The sequence below is a fragment of the Spea bombifrons genome, chromosome 5 (genome assembly GCF_027358695.1).
Source record: "Spea bombifrons isolate aSpeBom1 chromosome 5, aSpeBom1.2.pri, whole genome shotgun sequence".
Taxonomy (NCBI): domain Eukaryota; kingdom Metazoa; phylum Chordata; class Amphibia; order Anura; family Pelobatidae; genus Spea; species Spea bombifrons.
In genome coordinates this window covers 51,194,375-51,215,695 of record NC_071091.1, presented here as the reverse complement: position 1 = coordinate 51,215,695, position 21,321 = coordinate 51,194,375, and the positions used below count along the sequence as shown (strand labels likewise).

Sequence of the window (21,321 nt, the reverse complement as noted above, 5' to 3'; positions counted from 1 at the left end):
TGGAAGAGGTGGTGCTACGACATTGACATTCGCGCGTGCGCCTTGAACTTCTGACTGACAGTCGCTCTGGCTGTTTTATGCAACATGGCAGCGCTGAGTGCAGCCGCTTCCAGGCTTCTTGGGACGAAGTTGTTGGGTGGACAGGTGAGTTTCATTCCCAGGATTGCTATGTGGCAGTATAAGTCGTTATGTCACTGTTACGGGGGGAAAGTTTTTGGAGTATTAGGGGCTATAACGGGTTTTCGGTTTTATAATATTAGGGTTGTATAATAATACGGGGCGGAGGCCGATGAAGGTCACCTCCTTTCGTTTTTTGTGGTTGGACAGATAATGTCACATGACTTTACTTTTGCCTAGGTGGCAAGTGTGATTGGCTACGTTTAGGCGAGCCTATAATGTGACCTTTGCGTTTAATTGGTTGGTGATGGTCTTGATAGAACGGTGGTCCGGGTAATGCCTGCGGGAGATTTTTTAAACTTTGACAGGACGGCACCCTTCACATGCGGTGTCAGGGAATATGCTTTTTGGCAGTAGGCAGAGAAACCAGAATTGTCATTATTAATAAAATAGAATTTGACCTCTCATTACTTTGTAATCGTTATGTTTGTGTATTGATCCCGGTTCTGATCTGTATGACCTTGATAACTTCCTTATTTTCATAAAATGAATTCAAGGACCCAATACCCTTTAATGACACACAGGATTTGTAAGGTGTGGGTTATTTAACAAACCATGTTTTTAAATAATAATAAAAAAACTAGATACAAGAAATGGTCATTATTGAAAATGTCAGGCTTTTTTGTGGTTTATTCACCCAAGGGAGAGCTTGCGGGAGAGTTGTGGGTTTAAGGCCCTAACATCAGTATACATTATGAAGGACCAACACTGACAGGGTTCTCCAGCAAAAAGAGCTGAGCTGGCTCTGTATACTGCCTAATACTGCTCCATATCTTTGTTCAGTTGTGATTGCCCTTTTTCTTGTTTAATGAACCCACATAAATGTTATATATATATATATATATCTATGAACCCAGTAGCCAGCAATGCTGGTAGGGGAGACCCCATGCTTTCTAGCGACGGCCTCATCTCCCATATACTGGCGAGTAAACATTTTTGTTGTAGCAAAAGTCATAGTGCGTACTATTACGCCGTGTGGCCATTTAGAGGTAATAGAATGTCCTTAGATCTCAAAGGGGTTTTAAAAAAGAAAAAAAAAAGGTTGTGGCAACGTGATCACGGTCACTTGTATCCCTTGTATTTGCCGCGTTCAGGTACCTTAGATTGTGCTATCCTTCCTATTTATCTGTATCTCTGTATTTTGGCTAGCTCTGCCATCTCACTATGATTGTGGTGCCCCGACTTATCTACGAGACCATGCTGCATGTTCACTATTATTTACTCGGACTGTTGCTTATGATTTATAGACCGCATATGGCACATCACAACAACCCGGACTTAAAATAACAATATGGGGGCCCAGCTCACGGAAGCTTAAAATATAGAAGGACGCATGGGTGCTAATGTTTGATTTCAGTGGGAGCGCTGAGTCTCCTAGCTCTGGTATTTTGTTGTTATTATTACGAATGAATATTAAAGGACGCATGGATTAATTACATTAAACTTTCCCTTTTAAAAGTCTGGAAATTAGTACGTTTTATAAAACAGGGAAGGACACTCCAAGAGATAGGTTAACCCTTGAGAAATCTTTTAGAGACTGGAGCAGAAGACGTGTGAAGATTATTAGATGAGTGGAGGGTCCTGGTAGGTGCCTTTTTAGAGGTAAGCGAGGAGGTATAAAGAGCTTTGTAGGTGAGAATTAGCATTTCAAATTAAAACCTGATAGCTTGTGAGGGCATTGACAAGTGGGAGATGTGTTAGTAGACCGATGGCTAAGAAATATAAGCCTGACAGTAACATTCATGATGAATTGCAAAGATGCAAGAGGGCTATGAGGGAGACCTGCTAAAACTGTCCAGAAGGTAGACGATCAGAAGAGCTTTAGTTAATGCTTGTGTAAAGAAAAGGGCGAATACAAAGTAAGAGAAGTTGCATTTTTTTTTCTCCTCTTCCAGAAATGGTCTGCCATATCCCCAGCCGTTTCACGCACTTTTCACTTCACTGTGTATGGGAAAAAGGATGCATCTGCTAAAGTTTCAGATTCGGTAAGTAAAAGGCAATTGTCTTCTGTACAATTAACAAAAGCCTTTCTAGTATTCAGTTAGAAGAGTGGTGTTCCTTCAGTCATTATTATATGTGTATATAATAACACATCATATTTTTCCTTTCATAAACACTATAACCATTTTCTTACCTGGTGGAGCTTCTTGCAGTGTATATGTATTGATATACAGTTATGTTCAAACGTTTGCATACCCTGGCAGAAATTGTGAAATGTTGGCATTGAGTTTGAAAATATGACTGATCATGCAAAAAAACCTGTCTTTAATTTAAGGCTAGTGATCATATGAAGCCATTTCTTATCACATAGTTTTTTGGCTTCCTTTAAATCATGACAGATATCACCCAAATGGCCCCGATCAAAAGTTTACATACCCGTGAATGTTTGGTCTTGTTACAGACACACACAGGTTAAAATGGCAATTAAAGGTTCATTTCCCATACCTGTGGCTTTTTAAATTGCAATTAGTGCCTGTGTATAAAAAGTCAATCAGTTTGTTGGCTCTCACGTGGATGCACTGACCAGGCTAGATACTGAGCCATGAGGAGCAGAAAAGAACTGTCAAAAGACTTGCGTAACAAGGTAATGGAACTTTATAAAGATGGGAAATGATATAAAAAGATAGCCTTGAAAATGCCAGTCGGTACAGTTCAATCACTTATTAAGAAGTGGGAAATTAGGGATCTCTTTATACCAAGCCAAGGTCGCAATACGTGCTATCAAGCAGCATGTGTTCCACGAGTGAACTTCTGGTGGTTGTCGGCATTGACACCTTCTGGAAGTGAATGTAGCACACGATCGGTCAGCAGGACCCAGCAATACTGGCTTCTGCCGACAGGTAAAGGTTCCTTGGCACAGATTTCATGGATGAACCAGTGTGTCCTAAGGGGACTGAACAGGTTAAAACGTATAAAATATTGTGAACAACATTTTGGCAAAACTAAACAAAAAGTAGTAGGAGGCGGCCTGAACGCCCCACTGAGGGAAGCACACACAGGGAAAAATCACTAGGTGTGATCTGTTGAACGAATAGGAAAAGCACATTTCATATAGGAGTATTATTAATAATGCTTTCTTTGATATTTTCTCTCCTGTCAGATTTCAACCCAGTATCCCGTTGTAGACCATGAATTTGATGCGGTTGTTGTTGGGGCAGGTGGAGCTGGGCTTCGAGCAGCATTTGGCTTGTCTGAGGCAGGGTTCAACACGGCCTGTATCAGCAAGCTCTTTCCTACAAGATCTCACACCGTTGCAGCCCAGGTTAGTGAACCAAAGGAAGTCTCACAATTCAACTTTAGTGAAGTCAGCGAGTTCAAATGTCTTGCTTCATCTGCAAACTTAATATTTACATATTAAACAAAAGCACCAACACTACTTGTTTTAGGTGAAAACTGCCGTGTAGGCAATACTCAAACTGTGGCACAGGAATAGCACATAAATAAAGCAGCTAAATTATTCACTAATTTTAACTTCCGCGTGAGCTTCTGTTTGTTATGCTGTTGTTTAGACTTGCCTAAAATTTGAAGTTGCAACTTGAAGTGCTTGCTGGTTCTCAACACATATAAGGTCTTCTAAATGTTTTCTGGCATAAAAAGTAGTGATTGACCAACTATGCACACTCGCTGCAGTCCCATTTTACTTATTATTTCACCAACTAAAGTATTTATTTCTAAATATATAATTTAACTTAGGGTGGTATAAATGCTGCTCTTGGAAACATGGAAGCTGATGACTGGAGGTGGCACTTCTATGACACAGTGAAAGGTTCTGACTGGCTTGGTGACCAGGATGCCATCCATTACATGACCGAGCAAGCACCTGCTTCCGTAATTGAGGTGAGTTTTTGGACAATGTGTGCTTGCATAGTAATTAATATAGAGAAAACACTATATCTTTGCCGCAAAAGAGGGACAGGAGATTTTAACTTTTCGAATCTAGAATCTAGATTTCTTGTTTGATCCATTTATTTAATATATGTGTTTAACAGCACTTAAATAGTGAATTTTGCATCTTTTTTGTTTTAATACAGACAAAGCAAGTGATGGCGTATATAGACATTATGTCATGCTGTTCCTTGCAAATATTCAGTTTCAGGTGTTCTTGGTGTTTAACAAAAGGTCCACTCCAGCATATATGGTGATATTTTTGAAGAAACTTCAATGCCTTTTACTGACTGCAAATTGGTGCTGGAATTTTTTTTTGTTTAAAAATGTCTCCTCCCTCGGCTATCTAATGATGCATTTGCATGTATACTTCTTGGACATGCATAGAACCATTCCCGTTCTAGTTAGTAGCAACCATTCGTATGTACGCTTTCGAAACCCTGAACGTTTGTGGGATGCACACAGACAACTTCTGCTGCTGCCGGCACTGTTGCTGGGACTTCTATGACAGACCACCGGCATGACATGACCTACCGGTGCTCAGTCGTAGAAGCCTAGCGGTCAGTACCGGTCAGCAGCAGTGGAGGTTGTCTGCGCGCATCGCACAGACCTCCACCGGCTGCCCCATTGGAATGAGCTAAAGTGGTGTATAAGGAATATCTGGGAGACAGTGTGGCAAATAGTGGGTTAAAAGGCATGTAAGGGAGGCAGAGTGTCATAGTGGGTTGCAAGGAATATCTGGGAGGTAGAGGGGCAAATAGGGGTTAAAAGGCCTTTCTGTAGGGAAGATGTGCATAACTGGGGAAGAGTGGCAAATAAAAGGAAATAAAAACAAAAAAATAATTTTCTCAATCATAGTTTTTATTAAATATGAAAAAAAAATAGTTTACATGTGAATTCATATTTACTAGTAAAACTTTTTTCCTATAGGGTCTATATTCTATATTTTTCCACGTCTTATATTCAGGCTTTTTCTTTTCTTCTTAAATTCATATTCATTTTTTGGGGGGTCGTCTTATAATTGAGCAAATTCGGTAATCTTCATTGTAGAGGATTGCTTCAGTGCTGGACTGTCCAATAAAAGAGTCCATCAGCATGCTGAGAACCAATGTGGCAGATTCTATCCTTGCTAAGTATTTTGGGAATACACGTGTTGTTGCAGCAAGATGCTGGCATGTGAGATGACTTTTCTGTCAATGACTTCCCTTTTGTCCTTGTGAGGATCAGAATAGCTCAAGACAGTTGTTATTCAAGCATTATTTTTTTTAAAAAGCCTGTGTATAACCCAATGTTTTAAGCATTTACGTATGTTAAACTCAGAGTCTGCAGTAATTATTTTGTGCCTGACGCAGCTGGAGAATTATGGAATGCCTTTCAGCCGGACAGAAGAAGGGAAGATCTACCAGCGTGCTTTTGGAGGACAGTCTCTTAAGTACGGAAAAGGAGGGCAGGCTCACCGATGCTGCTGTGTGGCTGACAGGACCGGACACTCGTTGCTTCATACTTTGTATGGGAGGGTAAGAAAACATCAAAGCGCTGTTCCCACAGTAATGATAGTAACGCATATTTTATCACTTTAAGAAACGTTTGCTTGTGTAAATTGTGTGTGCTGTGTCAGTGTGCTCAGCGGATCCATATTTGTGTTTATTATATGTGATGTATCGTATTCATTTGCAGTCACTGAGATATGACACCAGCTACTTTGTGGAGTATTTTGCTTTGGACCTGTTGATGGAAAATGGGGAGTGTCGTGGTGTAATCGCACTATGCATGGAGGATGGATCCATACATCGTTTCAGGGCAAAGAACACGGTTATTGCTACTGGGTAACATATCACCTTACTGGTTATTTTTTATGTTTGGTGAACAGAGCGCAGATGATCTCCACAATAACTAGGGCAGAGCCAGTTGAACCGGGGATCAAAGGGAGCAGGCTCTCTGTTGACAGGGGCACGCAGTTTCACGGACAGTAAAATAAACTGGAGTGTAAATAGTGTAATAGTCTGACTGCCTCTACTGAAAGCAGGAAGCATGCTTAAAACCTACATGTTGTAACGTAATGTAAATCTATGTGTGATCTTACAACTGTCCTCCATGATTCCCCTTAATAAAAAGGTAGGGGATGTGTTACTGTAATACAGTGAACACTGTCAGATTTAGATGATTATGTACTCGTATATATATACATTACAGGGTAAATAAATGTATTTACCTGTAGTCCTTATTATAGCAGAAAGCATCCTTTGACTCTATAATATTGTCTTGTTCTCCCAGGGGATATGGCCGAACCTATTTCAGCTGCACTTCTGCCCATACCAGCACTGGTGATGGCACAGCCATGGTGACAAGAGCTGGGCTTCCCTGCCAAGACTTGGAATTTGTACAGTTTCACCCAACAGGTAGTTTAAAAAACAAACAAACAAGGCATTAAGTACCATTTCGAAAATTTGTAGCGTTTTGTGTCGCCAGCTTTCTGGGTTAATAAATATGCCATCTTTTTAGACGGCTGAGAAAGTGCGAGCAACAACTTAATTTCAAATCTATAATTTCAGGTATTTATGGAGCTGGCTGCCTAATAACAGAGGGCTGTCGTGGAGAGGGAGGTATTCTTATCAACAGTGAAGGGGAACGGTTTATGGAACGATATGCACCGGTAGCAAAGGACCTGGCTTCACGTGACGTGGTGTCCCGTTCTATGACCATTGAAATTCGTGAAGGAAGGTTTGTGTTCAGTAGCATATGACTTTATAAAGCTGTTTTCCTTGTATACACAACTTAAATTGTGACTATCCCCATTCACTGTGAAAATCAAACAAAACAAAAAGCTTCCATATAAGTAGAAGTTCTATGTTGAATTAACATGCCACCAGCTAGTGCATATAAAGACATTTTACTTATATTATGAAGAAACCAATGATGATCAGTTGTGTACATTTTAAAATATACACAATATAGCACAATCTGTAAGCTATATGAATAACAAATAATGTTATGCAGAGCACTACATAGTCATGAAACATCACAGTAATAAAAAATCTAAAATGCTTACAAGATAAAATAGTGAATACTCCTCTTGGGTCTCACAAAACCAGTATGGTCAATGGAAATGTCTTTTTTATGTACAGTAGTTGGTGATGTGTTAACATAGAACTTCTGCTCACCCCATACTTTCTGTGTTAATCACTTGATGTAGGGAAATATATATATTTCTGTCCATTTAGTTGATTTTTGTAATTTGCCATTTAGTTTCATTAAACAAATACGTTTGCTTTGCAGAGGCTGCGGCCCAGACAAGGATCATGTCTATCTTCAGCTTCATCACCTCCCACCCCAGCAGCTGGCTACTCGCCTGCCAGGAATTTCTGAAACGGCCATGATCTTTGCAGGTGTCGACGTCACAAAGGAGCCTATTCCTGTCCTCCCAACCGTCCATTATAACATGGGTGGGATCCCAACAAATTACAAAGGCCAGGTACACCAAGCACTGTGATTGCTGCCTATGCTTTGCTGTAATCTGAATGGTGGCATGAATATTACCATGTTCGTACTAGTACAATATACTATAACAGTGTTAGCTTTCAAGAGAACCATAGGCAGACTGCGAGAACACTGTAGATAAGATTGCGTACATGAAATATTTTTCTGGGCTTGCCTACACAAATATTTAGGATGTGTCCACAATCAAATGTGCTTAATACAGTTTTTTATTTTCTTTTAAACTAAGCCTTGTGATACCTTAAGAAAACTATCTTGATCTTTAGTCATGCACTCGGGCTTAGTTCCCTGATTTAACATGAATCACATGTTTCGCTTTTTGTACTATACACATCTAGCTGCATTCTGTGACTGGCACATTTAAGAGATGGACGCAAAAGCACTACAAACAAATGCATAGCCACTAGGGTTTTTTTTACTTAATGACTGTAGTTATGCTAAAAGCTGTAATGGCAACAGTTATCCTTTAAATCTGCCATCCATGGTGTTGTGAATCTAATCTTATTGTATGCCTGAACATCTATTCATACAATGATACATTTTATTTGTTAAATTCCAGGCTATTATTCACGTCGATGGGGAAGACAAAGTGGTTCCTGGTCTATATGCATGTGGCGAGGCTGCATCAGCTTCTGTACATGGAGCCAACAGACTTGGTGCAAACTCCCTCCTGGACCTGGTTGTCTTTGGTCGTGCCTGTGCTCTGAGCATTGCAGAGTCATGCAAGCCTGGTAAGAGCTATAATAAATAGGGATGTACTTGTGGCTAGCTTATCTGCGAAATGATGATGGAATTCGCATTTGATTATACTTAATGCACCATGCTATATAACATGGATCTTTTTGTTTTATACAAAATGGATGTATTGCACAGTTCTTTTACATTTTATAGGCCATACCTTGGAGTAATTTTGTAAATGGGCCTTCAAATGTGTAACTTTTGCTATGCAGGGGCTAATTAAAAGGTCCTTTTTAGTGCCAGGGGTTTTCACTTGAACATGCCCCTTATTCACAACAGCTCCAAAATGTAGAACTGGGTAGATGCAAATGCATCTATAATATATAAATATAAATATATATATATATATATATATAATTTATTATAGATGCATTTGCATCTACCCAGTTCTACATTTTGGAGCTGTTGTGAATAAGGGGCATGTTCAAGTGCATCTTATAGCCTTGTTTAAATAGAATGCCGTTTGAACAGATTTTTTACAATGTTAACTCATTCTTATTATAGTATTTGACGGCAAATAACCATTCAGGCCAACTAGTTGGGCCATTTTTTCTCCTTAGGTATATACCTAAAACTGTGTTTGATCCCTGGTCTTGTCTTATTGTAAGTATAAGGATAGCCTTATGCCCGTCAATCCATGTGTTTATTTCTGCATGGACGGTGTTCAACTTATAGAGAAATTGGAGTGTTTCGTACATTTGCATTTTATTTTGCTTCAGTGGTCTTAATACAAATTTAGCGTTGTATTAATAAATGTGGCATTTTAATGTTTTAGGTGAGCCCATACCATCCATTAAACCAAATGCTGGAGAGGAATCTGTTGCAAATCTGGATAAATTACGTTTTGCCAATGGAAGCACAAGAACCTCTGAGCTTAGACGTAACATGCAGAAGGTCGGTACCTGTTCTTCAGTGTCATAAACTGCAGAATGTCTTATAAGCCCAGAAAAATGGTGATATCTCAGAAGATTCTTGTCATTGAGTGTCATTGAGGTTTGTAGGGAGAAGTTGATTGTGGACAGGCAAATAAACTGTGCTTTAGTATACCGTTAAAGAGTAGTGCGTTAAGACATAAAATGAACAAGGCTTCTCATCACTGGGCAGCTAAAAGTTCAAATATAACTCTTTACAGCTGCTAAGGCAATTGACTTAAATACTTATATTGTGGTTGATGAGATTAATGTTGTTAGTGCACATTCCAATACTTAATTTCCTAATACCGTTCCCTTTAACCAATGTATGTCTATTTCTCTTTGTCAGTGAACTGTTGGCTTCAAGGATCCCTAAAGGGAAATCTAAGCATCACTGCTCTTTAATTTGTTCTTAATATTTGTTTAACATTGAAAAAATGCATCCAAATACAATGTGATTGTTGTGAATCATTTTATACTTTTTTTTTTTCTTCTTCTCCATTGGGACATTAGACTATGCAGGATCATGCTGCGGTCTTCAGAACTGGTTCTATATTACAAGAAGGGTGTGAAAAGCTGAGTCAAGTTAATGCTGCCATGGATGATATAAAAACATTTGACAGAGGTAGGTATACATTATGTTTGTTTGTGCCATATGATGGAACAGATTCTGAGTGATAGCCAGTTTCATCTCTTCAGAGTTTTTGTGCTGGGTGCTGCTTAATTGCGATATTTGCATTAACCTAGAAATAATGCAATATGTTCAGTAGGCTGTGCTTTGCTCCTGATATAGCCTGATGGGTGGCAATAATTAGTTTTACTTTCTCCTGACCTGTACCAGTACATTGAAGTCTTACACTCAATATTGAAGTTAATGTTCAGGACCAGGGTGAGTAGACACTACCAGACCAGTGCAATTTTCATGTTTTTGCTGGGTTCCCCTCCCCCCAATTGTAATTATTTTCTTAGTGTACCCATACAAATGATATCATTTTTTTTCAACACAAGTAGGGCTTTCTTTTGAAGCCATATTCGTATATGTGATACATTCTTTTGTATGAATAACATTTTAAAAAGTGGTGTTATATATGTATATCAATTGTACACGGCTAGCACCAAACGGAAAAAATGTACAGCGATGGCTCACATGCATATACATTTGGCATGTTTTGGGGAAGCTATGGGGCCAAAACTGGAACATGCACATTTTCTTTTTCAAATGTGGATTTTTCAGAAATTGCTTCTCTGGGCCATTATCCCATTTGGGGATATTGGTTTTGCAACCCCCAATTCTATTTACCCCAATAAAAGTATATACTTACAAACAGCAGACAACCCAGGGTATTCAGCTAGGGTCATTTTGATACTTTTCAGGGAAGCATTTCATCACCAACCTCCCCTTTGTTCTTAAGAGATTTGTCTTTTTTATTGTCAATAAAATGCAAAAAGTGAAGGAGAATATAATCTATGCCTTTGTCGTATTATGTGGAAGAATTTAAAGAGGGCTTTTTAATTATTCCCATTATCATAATGGCCAGTTTATTAACTCTCAAACACTGGTGGGATTCCAGGACGCTTGCCTTGGCACATAAAGTGGTTGTTTTGAGAGGATATCACTCATGAACAGTGTCATAAACTGACATGGGTTAGATTTGGACACTTCCCGATGAATGCTGGCATTGGCAGTGGAAGGGGGAATATCTGAAAAAGCCATATCTGCAGGGATCAGTACTTGGATCATGGATGGTGCTGCATCTGAAGTTTAACATCTCAAAGACTGAGCTGATAGTGTTATAATTATCACCTCCGTTCCACAACTCCAGACATCTCTATAACTGTTGACAAGGCTACCAACTGACTGACCAAGTTCCCTGCCTTGGTGTCACACTTGACTATGCTCTCCTTCATGTCTCACATCCAGTTCCTCACCAAATCCCGCCTCTTTCACCTGAAGAATATCTCCCAAATTCATCCTCGCACAAGAAACAACCAAAAAACGTTCACCCACTCCCTTGTGATATTATTATTGTTATATATATATATATATATATATATATATATATATATATATAATATATTATAATATATATAGCACCTTCATATTCTGGATTGTTACAACTCTCTACTAACTGGTCTCATCTGCCTTTCACTGCTCCAGTCCGTCCTCGACACTACAGCTAAGCATAATCTTTCTGTCACCATTCCCTATCTGCTGTCCTGATCACTACATCGGCCTCCCCCATACCCTTCGGAATAAAATTCAAACTCCTAACATACAGAGCCCTTAACAAACCCTTATTTATCTACCCTCCTATCCAAATACACCCCTACCCGCCCTCCTCGTTCCTCTGGGCTTCTCTTCTACTATCATTACCTCTTCCCACTCCCTCATTCAGAATTACTGCAGCCAACATCCTAATCAAGCCATTTGAACAACCAACAACTTCCAGGGATCATCCTAACTCGACCAAATCATCCCTATCCAAGCAGTCCTCTCCTGTTTGACCTCCCCTCAACCACCGACTAGATTGTAAGCTTGCAAGAACAGGGCCCTCTTCTATTTTTGTACCAGATTGTTATTGTTTGGGATTCTAATTTATTTTACTGAGTCTGTTGTAAATGCGTTATAGGATCTGCTGGTGCTATAGAAATAAATGTAATATACTTGAGTCTAGGGCTGCAACTAACGATTATTTTAATAATCGATTAATCGGCCGATTATTTTTTCGATTAATCGATTAATCGGATAAAAAAAAACAATATTTTCAAAGTACAAGAACCCAAACACAATATTTATGAAACAAAATAACCCCAAACATTCTGAAAAGAGGTGGACTATTACTGTTCAAGAAACTTTGCCCCAGCACTTTGCACTTTGCACCCAGCACTTTGCACCCAGCACTTTGCACCCAGCACTTTGCACCCAGCCCTGGCACTTTGCACCCAGCCCTGGCACTTTGCACCCAGCACTTTGCACCCAGCACTTTGCCCCAGCCCTGGCACTTTGCATCCAGCACTTTGCACCCAGCATTCAGCACTTTGCACCAGCACTTTGCACCCAGCCCTGGCACTTTGCACCCAGCACTTTGCACCCAGCCCTGGCACTTTGCACCCAGCACTGGCACTTTGCACCCAGCACTTTGCACTGTGCCCCTGCACCCAGTCTCTAACTCTGCCCTGCCCCCACATTCTGCCCTGCCCCCACACTCACACTCTGCCCTGCACCCACTCTGCCCTGCACCCACACTCACACCCTGCCCTGCATCCCCACCCCCACTCTGCCCTGCACCCAGTCTCCCACTCTGCTCTGCACCCACACTCACACCCTGCATCCCCACCCCCACTCTGCCCTGCACCCAGTCTCCTGCCCTGCACCCCCCACCCCCACTCTGCCCTGCACCCCCACCCCCACTCTGCCCTGCACCCCCACCCCCACTCTGCCCTGCACCCACACTCACGAACCGCTCTGTGCGAATGGAGCCACTCGCACAGAGCGAACCGCTCTGTGCGAATGGAGCCACTCGCACAGAGCGAACCGCTCTGTGCGAATGGAGCCACTCGCACAGAGCGAACCGCTCTGTGCGAATGGAGCCACTCGCACAGAGCGAACCGCTCTGTGCGAATGGAGCCACTCGCACAGAGCGAACCGCTCTGTGCGAGTGGAGCCACTCGCACAGAGCGAACCGCTCTGTGCGAATGGAGCCACTCGCACAGAGCGAACCGCTCTGTGCGAGTGGAGCCACTCGCACAGAGCGAACCGCTCTGTGCGAGTGGAGCCACTCGCACAGAGCGAACCGCTCTGTGCGAATGGAGCCACTCGCACAGAGCGAACCGCTCTGTGCGAGTGGAGCCACTCGCACAGAGCGAACCGCTCTGTGCGAGTGGAGCCACTCGCACAGAGCGAACCGCTCTGTGCGAGTGGCTCCATTCGCACAGAGCGATTCGCTCTGTGCGAGTGGCTCTGTGCGATCCGTGCACATAGACATGAAGAATACTTACCTCCGGAACGCGTCACATCCGTCACGTAGCTAAAAGAAGGCGGAGACTGCAGAGCGTGTAGCAGAAGCGGGGAACGCTCGCGGAGGTAAGTAAAAGGAGCCGAGTGCTCCAACAACGAATTGATCACTCGATTAATCGATAACGGAAATCGTTATCGATGATTTCCGTTATCGATTATTATCGATTTTATCGATTCGTTGTTTCAGCTCTACTTGAGTCAATGCGGCTCTTCTTAACTTGGGGGCCCAACATTATCAGAGCTGCTAGATGTGTTGCTAAACTGACCCTTATCAACATCTGATGAAGTATCATCAGAAGCCGACGCGGAAATAGCTTATTCCTTTTCAGCATTATACAACCTATTTGTATTTATCCCTACCTAGTATCAATACCAAATTGCCCACTAACCACTCAGCCTCCCTAACTAATGCCAATGAAGAGTAAAAAAAAAAACAAAACAAAAAAAAAACCTGTTAGGGTCAAGCACAGCTGATCTGTTTGGTCGTTTACACATTCCCGCTTTCATTTAACCCCTTGATGACAATTGCCGGTCCGTGAACGTCACCGAAAATCATGTCGATAACGACAATTGACGTGCCAGGACCGGCACGTCTTTAAACGGGTGCAGAAAGCGAACTATTTTCGCTTTCTGCACCGAAACGGCGTTGCTGTAATGCCTCGACCTCGAGGCATTCAGCAACGCCATGATCGGCACAAAGGGGCCATCTCTGGCCCCTCCCCGGGGCGTCAACATCCGCCATACTTTGTATGGCGGTGGACGCCCGTTTTAAAAGCGTTTAGGAGCCGATCAACGATCGCCTCCTAAACTTAAATGGTGTCGCTGGAATGCCTCGATCAGGCATCCAGCGACACCAAACACTTACCTTGGGATGGACTGTGACCGCTCCGGAGAGCGGTCAAAGCCGCTGCAGGTGATCTTCGCCATCAAGCAAGATGGCGGCCGCCCTGTAAAAAAAACAATAAAGACTAAAAAGTTCGCTAGACGGTCTCCAGACCCTCTAGAGAACTCTGGCTCCACTTGCAGGTTGAATACAGGTACTGCATTCAACCATGCAAGTCAATGGAGCCCAGCTTTCTAATCACAGTGTGATTAGTAAAAATAAATTAAAAATAAAATAAAATTAATAATAATTAGAAAAAAATAGTAAAAAAACAGTAAAATGTAAAAATAATTTCCCACTGATGTCCCACTGATCAGGGGAACCTTCAAGTTGAAAAAAATGTAAAAAAAAATGTAAAAAAAACATATATATATATATATATATATATATATATATATATATATATATATATATATATATATATATTAGGGCTGCAACTAACGATTATTTTAATAATCGATTAATCGGCCGATTATTTTTTCGATTAATCGATTAATCGGATAAAAAAAAACAATATGCAAATTTTTCGTTTATTTAAAAGAATTTAATGAACTGGATGTTAAAAAACAACTTAAAATTTACATTAACATTCTTATTTTGTTATGATGTAATAAAAAACAATATTTTCAAAGTACAAGAACCCAAACACAATATTTATGAAACAAAATAACCCCAAACATTCTGAAAAGAGGTGGACTATTACTGTTCAAGAAACTTTGCCCCAGCACTTTGCACTTTGCACCCAGCACTTTGCACCCAGCACTTTGCACCCAGCCCTGGCACTTTGCACCCAGCACTTTGCACCCAGCACTTTGCCCCAGCCCTGGCACTTTGCATCCAGCACTTTGCACCCAGCATTCAGCACTTTGCACCAGCACTTTGCACTTTGCACCCAGCCCTGGCACTTTGCACCCAGCACTTTGCACCCAGCCCTGGCACTTTGCACCCAGCCCTGGCACTTTGCACCCAGCACTGGCACTTTGCACCCAGCACTTTGCACTGTGCCCCTGCACCCAGTCTCTAACTCTGCCCTGCACCCAGCCCTGCCCCCACATTCTGCCCTGCCCCCACACTCACACTCTGCCCTGCACCCACACTCACACCCTGCCCTGCATCCCCACCCCCACTCTGCCCTGCACCCAGTCTCCCACTCTGCTCTGCACCCACACTCACACCCTGCATCCCCACCCCCACTCTGCCCTGCACCCAGTCTCCTGCCCTGCACCCCCCACCCCCACTCTGCCCTGCACCCCCACCCCCACTCTGCCCTGCACCCCCACCCCCACTCTGCCCTGCACCCACACTCACGAACCGCTCTGTGCGAATGGAGCCACTCGCACAGAGCGAACCGCTCTGTGCGAATGGAGCCACTCGCACAGAGCGAACCGCTCTGTGCGAATGGAGCCACTCGCACAGAGCGAACCGCTCTGTGCGAATGGAGCCACTCGCACAGAGCGAACCGCTCTGTGCGAATGGAGCCACTCGCACAGAGCGAACCGCTCTGTGCGAGTGGAGCCACTCGCACAGAGCGAACCGCTCTGTGCGAGTGGAGCCACTCGCACAGAGCGAACCGCTCTGTGCGAGTGGCTCCATTCGCACAGAGCGATTCGCTCTGTGCGAGTGGCTCTGTGCGATCCGTGCACATAGACATGAAGAATACTTACCTCCGGAACGCGTCACATCCGTCACGTAGCTAAAAGAAGGCGGAGACTGCAGAGCGTGTAGCAGAAGCGGGGAACGCTCGCGGAGGTAAGTAAAAGGAGCCGAGTGCTCCAACAACGAATTGATCACTCGATTAATCGATAACGGAAATCGTTATCGATGATTTCCGTTATCGATTATTATCGATTTTATCGATTCGTTGTTTCAGCTCTAATATATATATATATATATATAATATATTTTTGTGAGCAAGTCCTAAAATTAGCATATTAGCTTAAAACAATTCTCGCATAGAAAGAGTTAAAATACTGGCATATTAAATGCCGATGGGGTATCTACTTTTAAAAATGTATGATTTGATGGGGTAAATTGAATTGGCCGGGTTCAACAAGGTCCCAATTAACACGGGGGGAAGAATGGCCACACATCTAATTTCCAATTAGAAAAATGCACACGTACCAAATGTGGCCTTTTAGTTCCCCCAAAAAATGACAAACCCATGCATGTGGGGTATCACTGTACTCAGGAGATGTTGTTGAACGCATATTGGGGTGTCGTGTGACAGTGGCATATACCAGGAGCTGTAAATTCATACATAAAGTAGGTGTGTGTGGGAAAAATACACACACAAAAATACTACTGCAAACTTTGAAACAATGCTGGTGGTAAAATGTGTGCATGCAAAGAGTTAAAATACCCTGTGGTGTGTAGTTTTCAAAAATACATGGTTTTGTTGGGCACACTGAAATGGCCCGGCTCAAAGATGTACCAAATAGGGCATGGGCAGTGGATCCCCAAATGCCAAAGTTCAACATTGAAAAATGTGCATGCCCCAAATGTGGCCCTTTTGCCCCAAACAGCCAGGCAAAATTATTCATGTGGGGTATCACTGCGCTCAGGAGATGTTGCTGAACACATATTGGGGTGTTTTGTGATAGTGACATATACGAGAACTTTTTAATTCATACCTGAAGTAAAATGTGTGTGACAAAACAAATGCAAAAAAATGACTACCACAAAGTTTGACAAAGACTGGTGGTAGATATGGTGCATGGAAAGAGTTAAAATACTAGCATTTGAAATACCCTGGGGTGTCTAGTTTTCAAAAATATATGGGTTTATTGGGCACACTGAAATGGCCTGGCTCAAAGATGTACCAAATAGGGCATGGGCAGTGGATCCCCAAATGCCAAAGTTCAACATTGAAAAATGTGCATGCCCCAAATGTGGCCCTTTTGCCCCCAAACAGCCAGGCAAAATCATTCATGTGAGGTATCGCTGTACTCAGGAGATGTTGCTAAGCACATATTGGGGTGTTTTATGATAGTGACATATACCAGAACCTGTTTATTCATACCTGAAGTAAAATGTGTGTGAAAAAACAAATGCAAAAAAATTACTACCATAAAGTTTGACAAAGGCTGATGGTAGAATAAGTGCTTGGAAAGGGTTAAAATACTAGCATTTGGAATACCCTGGGCTGTCTAGTTTTCAAAAATATGACTTGATGGGGTAAATTGCATTGGCCGGCTTCAAAGATACCCGAAATGGCACATGGGGGGAAGAATTACCAGATTTGGAAAAAATGGCTTTGAAATAGCAAAACGCTACCTGTACTTATTGCCCCATAATGTGTAGAAAAAAGCAAAAAAACATAAAAACATTGGGTATTTCTAAACTCAGGACAAATAGTAGAATCTATTTAGCAGGTTTTTTTTATTACCTTTTATAGATGAGTAAAAGATTTTTCAACTAAAAGTTAGAAACAGTCATTTTTTTCTAAATGTTTCACCATATTTTATACTTTTTTTAATAGTAAATAATATGATACAATCAAACAATGTCATCTAAAGAAAGCCCTTCTTGTCCTGAAAAAAACAATATCTAATGTGTGTGGGTTCAGTAAACGGGAAAGAAGAAAATTACAGCTAAACACGAGCAGCGCAGAAATGTTAAAACGGCCATTGTCACAAAGGGTACAAAAAGTAAAATCAGCCTTTGTCACGAAGGGGTTAATGTTGTGTGAGGAAGAACAAACATTTCATGATTACTCATCCGGTCTGGAATTGTGTATCCTGTATGGACCATTTGTTAGGTTGCAGTCCCTTTTTAATCATGTTGTGTTTTTGTTCTTGAATTGTAGGTATTGTCTGGAACACAGACTTGGTTGAGACACTTGAATTGCAAAACCTGATGCTGTGTGCTCTCCAGACTATTTATGCTGCAGAGGCTCGTAAAGAAAGCCGCGGGGCTCATGCCCGAGAGGATTTCAAGGTGAGAGCACCATGACTTCATTTCTCAATTTGCATATTTTGGTATAGACATAGTATAATAGTCTGCTTTCTTTCCTTTACTTATTTTAGCAAGTACGTTTTGTTTTGTTTAAATGCATGTTTTTTTTTTTTTTTTAGTGTATCCTATTATTTGATTTGATTAATGGTATCTTTATTCACTTAGCCTAAGTTTGTGAGTAGAAACCTTTTCTATTTTCCTTGTTTACTTATGTCAATATAATTTACAGTGGCTCTGTGTCCATGTAACATTCCATCACTTTGCTATCAGACTTAAGGAAAATCTAGGAGACTGGCTCTCCAATATTTTTCCCCTTTTTTACTGTAAATATTTCAATTATGCTCACTTTATGTCTTGTTGCTATAAGTGATATTTACTTGCTGAAAATACATATTTTTATTTAGGTTAGGATAGATGAGTATGATTTTTCAAAACCACTCCAAGGACAGCAGAAGAAGCCTTTTGAGGAGCACTGGAGGAAGCACACACTATCATTTGTTGACAAGAACGGCAAGGTACGTAGCAAAATATTGTAATTAAAAGTGACTGTAAAGAAGGGGTTGACAAATTTTGGCTCTAAGAGCGAGGCAAAAAAATCTGGGAACCAGGCCTTTTTTCCCCCCTGGTCATGTTTCTCATGTTTTAGACTTCCGGTCATATCTCCCTTCTAAGGTGATGCTCCGCTGTTTTCTCCTTAATATAAAATATTATATGAATTGTAATTAAGAAGTATGTCCCATTCTAAGGATCTCCCAACATACACCCACTTGCGACTTTATTAGCTACACCTGTTCAATTGCTTGTTAACACAAACAGCTAATCGGCCAATCACATGGCAGCAACTTAATGCATTTAGGCATGTGGACGTGGTCAAGACGACTTGCTGAAGTTCAAATCGAGCATCAGAATAGGGAAGAAATTGGATTTAAGTGACTTTGAACGTGGCATGGTTGTTGGTGCCAGAAGGGCTGTGTATTTCGGAAACTGCTGATCTACTGGGATTTTCACGCACAACCATCTCTAGGGTTTACAGAGAATGGTCCGAAAAAGAGAAAATATCCAGTGAGCGACAGTTGTGTGGATGAAAATGCCTTGTTGATGTCAGAGGTCAAAGGAGAATGGGCAGACTGGTTTGAGATGACAGAAAGGCAACAGTAACTCAAATAACCACTCATTACAACCAATGTGTGCAGAATACTATTTCTGAACGCACAACATGTCGAACCTTGAAGCAGATGGGCTACAGCAGCAGAAGACCACACCAGGGGCCACTCCTGTCAGCTAAGAACACAAAACTGAGGCTACAATTGGGGCCCCCAGGCTCACTAAAATTGGACAATGAAAGACTGGAAGAATGTTGCCTGGTCTGAGGAGTCTGAATTCCAGCTGCGGCATTCAGATGGCAGGGTCAGACTTTGGCCTAAACAACACGGTCACCAGATCTCAATCCAATAGAGCACCTTTGGGATGTGATGGAACGGATGGGTCACATCATGGATGTGCAGCCAACAAATCTGCAGCAACTGCGTGATGCCATCTTGTCCATATGGACCAAAATCTCTGAGGAATGTTTCCAGCACCTTGTAGAAAGTATACCATGAAGAATGAAGGCAGTTCTGAAGGCAAAAGGGGGTCCAACCTGGTACTAGCAAGGTGTACCTAATAAAGTGGCCAGTGACAGTATATTATATGCAAATCTTGTTTCATTATGAGATTAAGAAACATTATAGTTTCTTTCCAAGAATAATACTACAGTAAGATTTGGTATAACAAAAAAACTGGCTGCAACATTTTCAGTTTTCACTTTCATTTTTTTTAAAACGGATTACATAATATTTGATAATAAAAAATGTTTTTTCTTTTTTTTTAGGTTACCTTGCAGTACAGACCTGTCATTGACTCAACCTTAAATGAAGAAGACTGTGCGTCAGTTCCCCCAGCCATCCGTTCTTATTAATAATATTTCTGCTAAACATGTTGTGAAATGTTTCATTTAGCACTTGGCAAAGTATAACGGTGTGGTCCAGCATTTTGCACATAATGCTGGTGCTTGGTAACCTTGAAGAGCATTGAAATATATAACTATTTCTCATTAAAATCTGTTTATTTTTGAGTTTCAATGTTGTCCGTTTTCGATTTAATTTTGCAATGTTTTTTTACTGTCTCTGAAGAAGAAAAAAAAAAGATTTGCAGACCAAACTAAATCACAACCCGTTATTTACAGTTCTGTGTCTGTATTGAAAACTCAAACTCTACATGGTGTACACAAAACAAATAGTTTTTGTTAATGACATCATGGAACACATGGTGCATAAAATCAAGAGGCAATGTAAAGCAACTCAACTGTGCAGGACTTTCTTCTGGTAGAAATGCATCAGTTACAATACTATCTTGCAAGACTTGGCCGTGTCTGTTTAGTATCACAAAGTATATATTAAAAAAACATGTTTTTCTTTCTTGAGATCTGTTAACTTCATTAGAGGAATTACCTATTTTACATACAGTAGTACTATTCTTACTGATGTGCAGTTTGGATTAATGATCAAATAAAATTGCAAGAGTGGAGTTTTCTATATTGACTGTGTATTGTTTGTTTTTTAATTATTTCTATGTGTTTGCATTTTGTATAACCAGATTGAAGAGGACCATGTCTTGATTGTGCATATGGTCCCATCATCCTATGATAACATTGACAAAACTATGGGTGTTCTGTGATACCAGTGATTTAGCATTTATGTGGGGTCTCTGGCAAAATTTGAATGTATTAAATGGAGTTATATGGGTAGCTTGTCCTACACAATTGAGTTGCTTCGAGAAATTGCAGTGGATGCCCCTGTTTGCGGTTGCAGGGAAGCCATGTAAGATTTTCTTTGGTTTACCTTATAACAACTGGAGTGGCTAGACAAAATCTACCTTCCTTGATACAGTAAAAGTTGCTAACAACATCATCTAATAGGTGTGGTTGGACACCCCTGTTTAAAATCCTTTTATAAAATGGCACTGGCACAAAAAACTCCATGGTTGCTGGTAAAACCACCCAGTACTGAGCATCCATGGCAGAAGTCTCATGCTTTTATGTGAACATGCAAGACTTCCTGCAGGTATGGAGCCCTAGTGTAAATGCTGTAAATACTGAACGTAGAGGTTCAAGCAGCTCATCAAAATCTCAGCCGCTAGTAAAGGAAAAAAAAAAAAAAATCTAATAGCTGCCTAAAGGCAAGCATCGGTGCATGGAGCAGGCAGCCCAATATGACTTCCAA

At 41.3% G+C, this 21,321-nt stretch overlaps 1 protein-coding gene across 1 annotated transcript; it reads left to right on the top strand.

Moving 5' to 3' along the window:
• Positions 1–15: 15 nt before the first annotated feature.
• On the top strand, positions 16–20,181 carry LOC128496917 (succinate dehydrogenase [ubiquinone] flavoprotein subunit A, mitochondrial). The gene is made up of 15 exons (XM_053466747.1): positions 16–144; positions 2,073–2,162; positions 3,278–3,439; positions 3,871–4,014; positions 5,415–5,579; positions 5,740–5,888; positions 6,337–6,461; positions 6,615–6,783; positions 7,339–7,534; positions 8,117–8,288; positions 9,071–9,189; positions 9,720–9,831; positions 17,913–18,043; positions 18,466–18,576; positions 19,932–20,181. The coding sequence occupies exons 1-15, from the start codon at positions 85–87 to the stop codon at positions 20,016–20,018; spliced, it is 1,992 nt and encodes a 663-aa protein (XP_053322722.1). The 5' UTR covers positions 16–84; the 3' UTR covers positions 20,019–20,181.
• Positions 20,182–21,321: the final 1,140 nt, after the last annotated feature.

Excerpts from the sequence above, each read along its gene's own strand:
- LOC128496917 (XM_053466747.1), top strand. The coding sequence starts at position 85 with ATGGCAGCGCTGAGTGCAGCCGCTTCCAGGCTTCTTGGGACGAAGTTG. Across the intron at positions 5,580-5,739 it reads TTCATACTTTGTATGGGAGG|TCACTGAGATATGACACCAG; the intron begins GTAAGAAAACAT and ends ATTCATTTGCAG. Across the intron at positions 9,190-9,719 it reads TTAGACGTAACATGCAGAAG|ACTATGCAGGATCATGCTGC; the intron begins GTCGGTACCTGT and ends TTGGGACATTAG.